The 5833-nt window shown below is 40.1% G+C and overlaps 1 protein-coding gene across 5 annotated transcripts in view; it reads right to left on the bottom strand.

Annotated features, from left to right (window-relative positions):
• Positions 1 to 5833, bottom strand: part of NCOR1 (nuclear receptor corepressor 1) — a 104681-nt gene that overhangs the window by 45320 nt on the left and 53528 nt on the right. For 4 of the 5 annotated variants that reach the window (XM_019511208.1, XM_019511209.1, XM_019511210.1 and 1 more), the window contains exons 15-16: positions 4622 to 4752; positions 3835 to 4052 (exon numbers count right to left, since the gene is read on the bottom strand). In XM_019511208.1, coding sequence (XP_019366753.1) covers positions 3835 to 4052; positions 4622 to 4752 — 349 coding nt within the window. Of the gene's footprint in view, positions 1 to 3834; positions 4053 to 4621; positions 4753 to 5247; positions 5310 to 5833 lie in introns of those variants that run through there. The other variant, XM_019511212.1, reaches the window with a different exon arrangement.

Genomic DNA, 5833 nt, shown 5'->3' with positions numbered 1-5833 from the left:
TCTCATTATCTATTAATCTGTTTACATTAAGGTCTGTTCAAGCCACTCTAGGAGAGTCGCCTGTGATGCTGGCCAGCAGTCAGGTTCTATCACACCATAGTAGACGTGCCGAAGGAGCCTTCATGTGCCCAAGCAGAGAAAAACATTACACCTAGAGTCGCTCAAAATATTTACCTCTATCAAGGAAGATTTCTACATAAAGCTGCACATCATTCATAACCTAATATGCCAAATTCTAATGCTTGTACACAAGGTTCACCAGACTCGTAAACAGCTACTGAAGAACAACATGCTCTGGTATCCTGGGTGTACCACTTGTTTTCCCCTAACGCAACCCATTTCCTTCTGAAGTCTTCTGTCTAATACTGCATTACAGAAGGCAATAACATTCTTACAACAGCGTAACATATTTCACAGGAAGTAGAAACCCACTAGCAAATCCAGTATCATTCTGGATTACCTCAATTTCCAAGATACACACTGAAGTATTACTGTAGTACAATACATTTATGTAACATTATTTGGGAGTCTTTTATCCTTCCAACATCCAGGCAATGTAAGCAAATACGTATTATCCCAAGTTTATAACTGGAGTGACAAATCTTAAAATGACATACCCTAGGCCAAAACATAAGCCATTAGGTAAGTCTGAAAATGTAATGCTTCCAGGTCTATGTTTAAACCCCTAAGATCCCACTGCTCTATTTCAATCATCATACAAGATTTCTTGCTACCAAAAACAGTGTTATATTTCTTTCCTGTCCATAAGTATCCAGACAGTATGTACCTTTTTCAAAAGAAGTCAAAGGTTGACCTTGCGTCCCTTGCGTAATGAAGGGTAACCTACATAACACCGTGAACTCCTGAACTCACAACATTATTTGCTAATGCTTAAAGTTACACGTAAAAACAAAAGCTTTGGACGTTATTCTGCCAAGTGCCACGTTAATATTATACTAAAGGAAAACTAAGCGCAGTCTTTGTACAAGTACACTGCCAAAAACGTCAGTGATAGTTACAGGTCAAAGGTGCTTATTTGCATTTTGTTTTAAGCATGATGTTTCCATAAAATGATTCATTCTTACAGAGCCCCTAACTGCACATATGGGTAACTCAAATCAACTAGAGCCACTTCCAAGTAACAGATGGGAGAAACAGAAGCATGAGAAGGTGACGACTGGTCCACAGTTACACAGCAGGTCATGGCACACTAAGAACACACATCTGACTTCCAGTCTAGTGACAAACGTGCCACAGCAAACCGCCTTCCAAAGGCTACAGAGTAGAAAGCCAACATTAATTGGAAATATAATTGAAAGCGGAAGGAGACAGGGTAGTGAGAAGTGCTGAACTCCGGAAGTTCTGGCTGCCATGTCACTGTGCCATCCACTGCTCCAAGACCAAAATGGCTCTTGAAATACCAAAGTCCCTACCCTCTGACAGCAGAAGGGAACACTTCGAACTTAAAAGCTAAAACCCAAAAATGCTCATGACACTAAAATAAACTAATAGTGATGAATATATGAAGCATTTAGTATTTTTTTATAGCTGTAGACAACACAGCTAGAATGCAAGGTTCTTTCTGGAGTCTTTTACAGTAAAGAGTGCAGCAGTTCTTCACATTAAGGTACTGCATACGGCAAGTCAAACATGCAATATTTCCTTCTTCAACGTGAGACGGGAACATTTCCAGCTTCTCTCTGTACAACTATCCATATGTTTGTCCTGATAAATCATAAATCATAAAGAAGTTCTGTACATTTCTTCAAGTCTTGTTTGACTCATTAGATTCTGGAACATCTGATGGATATTATGTAGGTACTGTGAGGGATTTTGTAGAACCTATCTTCTATTCATTTTTGTAAGTATATTTGAATGCTATATCATAAAATACTAATGAACAGATGAGGAAGGGGGGGGAGGAGGGCCCCCAAAACACACCTAAGCATATTGCGCAGGGAGAAAAAAGAAAATTAAGACCAAAAACCCCACAGATCCAAATCCAGGATGCTATAAAGTATTTAAAAGGGACTTTTGAGGAATGGGCCATGAAACTTGTTCTCCCACATTCATGTCCTAGATATGAATCTCCTGCTCACCCAGACAAACCACCACAAGCAAAGGAGAAAAATAAAAGAAAGTAAAAGCTTAGATTAGTCTAATAAAACAAATGGGAGACAAACTGCAGCTACAGCAGTTCACAGGGCAAAGTATTCTCCACCTCCTTTATCTCTTGAGATTTGGTGTCATTCAGGTCTAATACTGCTCTGAATGGTCTTTAACCACTGTAGACAGCTCAGGTTCTTTAAAGAACAGAAGCCTCCTCCACATTCTTGCTCAATCTGTTAAATTTAGCGCATGCTATATAGGGCCTTAGCAGCACACAATAGGAGCCAGCGAGACAAACAGATATATTACGAATAGGGCAGAAGATAATAGTTGATTCAAAACAGTTAAAACCTGTATGTGGAAGTTCACTGTCCTAGTTCTGGAAGAAGGGGAAAAAAAGGAGGTCATACCTGCTGAGAAAAATGTACGTGGCAAGCTTAGATGTTTATAGTCTAATGAACACTCGCTCCCTTTCTTTAATGGGCTCTTTCATGAGGTTCAGGCTGCTCAAGCAATAACCAGACAGATTTGCCAAAAGCTCTGCTGGCACAATCTGTACACGAGTGGCGCACACCACTCCTTCCAAGCACTCAACCCAAAAGCTGTCAACAGAAAGTTTGCACCGAGGGGAGAATTACCTCTGCTCTTGCGGATAATTATTTACTATCTGCAAACTAGTATACAGCTCAAAGTAATCTCTTGATAGGGAGACAGCACGTAACAGACTCATACCTCCTGTTGACAGCTGCCACCTTGAAGTCCCTTTAAAACAATTTCTCTTCTACTTGCAAGAACTTCCAAAATAAAGACCGTACACCTAATGAACAAGTCTGTATTTCTAATACAGAAAACACATGTATCTCTTTACTTCCTTGTTCCTGCACACCCATGCATTCAGAGCAGGAACACGCACACCTCTAAGAAATACAGATAGCTATAAGACCCTCTATACTATCTAAAAGTGTGCCACAAGAGTGCTTCTTTAAAAAACACACATTCCCTAGATACAGATTAAGACAAACTTACAGAAGATCCATTCTATGCTATAACAATTTTAGGCAAATCAAATTCCAGGTCTATGTTGCATGCTAGTAACTACGTAGGGCAGTGGTTCTCAAACTTTCTGGATCTGAAACATCTCACACTGGAGCAGAGGCACCTCTCCATAATTTCTGAGAGCTGAATGGCATGCAATTTCAAAAACTACTTTTTTTAATTACAGTGCTTACCTCTTGGCAATGGGGGTGGGCAATGGAGTGGGGAAATCCTCCAGGCAGAGGCAAGCCTGAGCCCGTGCTTATCTACTTATCTCCTCACACCTTGCTTATCTTCTCAGACCTTGCGGTACCCTTCAAAAGATGCAGCACCCCAGGGCACCTTGGTTGAAAACCAGTGCTCTACAGACTAGGGCATTCAAACAGATCCATATCAACACAGTGTTCTGCCTGAGCCTTTAGCTAGTAAGCTCTAAATAGCATGATTCCTGCCACATAAGAACGAACACAAACCATCTGTAATCTGATTTTGTTCACAATGCTCACTGTTTAGCTTCTGGATGTTTGAGAAATGCTAGCTAGCAGTTCTGTCTGTGAGTGTGTGAATAGTAAAGAAGGTATTTCATTGATAAAAAACGGCAGTGTGCTGCATGTGTGACAGAACGGCCTTAGCTTGCTTATGTGCCCTGCTGCCGGATGGACCCCAAAGTATTTTATAAATATTGCTCACAAGGTTCTGGCGGGGGTGGGAGAGGAGGCGGTGGTTCTTCAGTAGCAGCAGCTGCAGCAGCATTTGCGGCCGCAGCTTCGTTTGTCATTGATCTGGTGATCCTGCCCTTACGGCGGCCTTGGCTGTTGGCAGTCTTTCGTCCCCTAGGAGTTGCTTGCTCCCTTTCCTCAGTTTCCTCTGGGGCAACTTCTGTTTTGTCCTTCTCTTTGGTGTTCTCTCTAGAGAGAAAGCAAAAATTAAGAAGGATTCAGAGACCTTCATGAAAAATATTCTTCATGGGCAGATACTCACAAAACTAGTCTAAGAACTACAGGTCAGCTCACTTTTCAGTTCCAGCTGAAAGAGTAATCATAGAGCAATTTAACAGTGAAATGGGATCCCCTTTTTTCAAAAGTTAGAACTGCTATTTAAAAATAAAATGTGGTTATGCTCCATTGTTGACTCTTAAAAAAATCCATTATTTTTGTACTGCTGGTACAAAAATATGGAAAGTAGCAGCACCAACAGCAAGCAATGTAAATGATAAACTTCGCAAGGCAAGAAAAAAAGTCACATTAAACCTGTGGGATTTTCCATATGTCTGATTAGCTAAGAGTATAAGCAGCACAAATAGGCTTTATTTCTTTTTGAAGACAGCATTAAATTAACCTTAACCGAGGACAGTTAACAGACAATTTCACTGTTACGTTCACTGAATCTATGCAATGCTAATTTCCTAAACAAATGAGAAAAAACTAGAAATGCCTGCATTAGAGAAAGTAAGTGCATTCTCACTAGGTATACTCACTTAGATTCCTCCTTCTCATCCTTTTCCTCTTCATCTTTCTTTTCTTCCTCTCTTTTCTCTGTTTTTTCTGCTTTCTCTTCTTCTACTTTTTCTTCTACCTTTTCTTCTTGGGAAGGACGTGCAATTTGTTGCTGAAATAAAATAATATTTACATACTAGGATTCTGCAACACTTGATTGTGTAGAAGAGATGTAATTTTGTCTTAAGAGAAGTACCAGAGATACCCATGTTGATGGTAACTCCTTTCCTTCAATATGATTTTGCATTAGACACTAGAATTTACAAATAAACTTTAAAAAATTAGGTTTAGATTTCAAAGGCTTTACAACTGGGGTATATATCTATTTGCAAATTAAGAACATAAGGAAATGGTCTCGAGGAAACAAAAAGGCCACTTGGCATAAAAACAATCTGCTGTAGCTTTTAAGTTTTCAATCTCCACATTTTAATGTATCCTTCAGTCCTTCTCAACATGTAACTTTTCTCTTATGCCTGTTTGTCTCTTCAACTGTATTTCACTTATTGCATTTAACTCTGTAGATTGCAGGGACATACTGCCTCTCAGCTGAATAAGGATAGCGATGAAACATACTGTACACACAAATTATTCTTCACCTAATGCTCACTGATAAATGTGCGTTCCACATGAGCAACACAGTAGCTTTGTATTCATCAGCACTATGGTTTTCTGCATATGAAATCTGAAAATAAACAAGGTTTTAAATAATTCCTTATGTAGTAACAAAAATCAAAGTCATGTAAGAGTACATTAGTGCTTCTACCCAACAAACAGTAAATGTTATATTTTACAACTCAAGATATTTTATTAAAAACTATCCACAGATCTAATCCTCATTCTCAGGGTAGTCAGTTGGATTAAGTGAGTATAAAGAATAAATAACTACTTTAGAAATCTCTTAAGAAATGTCACATAATGTACAACTATGTTAAACACTTGAGAAGGACAGGTCTAACTCATAAGGAGGTGTAGCAGGATGACCAGCAAAGGCTTGCAACAGACTGCACACTCCAGGGTAGAGGAGTTTGCAGGCTTGTGGGGTATGACAGCCAGCTGCAGGCAATCAGGAGTGATTGCAGGCTGCCTAGAAGTGGACCAGCTGCAGAGGCTAATTAGCCGCCCCACAGAACGCTAAAAAGGTCCTGGGAAGCAGAGACGGGGGGGGGGGGGGGGGGGGGGGGGGGGGGGGGGGG

The sequence above is a fragment of the Gavialis gangeticus genome, unplaced genomic scaffold (genome assembly GCF_001723915.1).
Source record: "Gavialis gangeticus isolate Ggan-Ray unplaced genomic scaffold, GavGan_comp1, whole genome shotgun sequence".
In the NCBI taxonomy this organism is placed as follows: Eukaryota; Metazoa; Chordata; order Crocodylia; family Gavialidae; genus Gavialis; species Gavialis gangeticus.
Note: the sequence above shows the minus strand (reverse complement) of the source record. Positions and strands in the feature narration are given on the sequence as shown.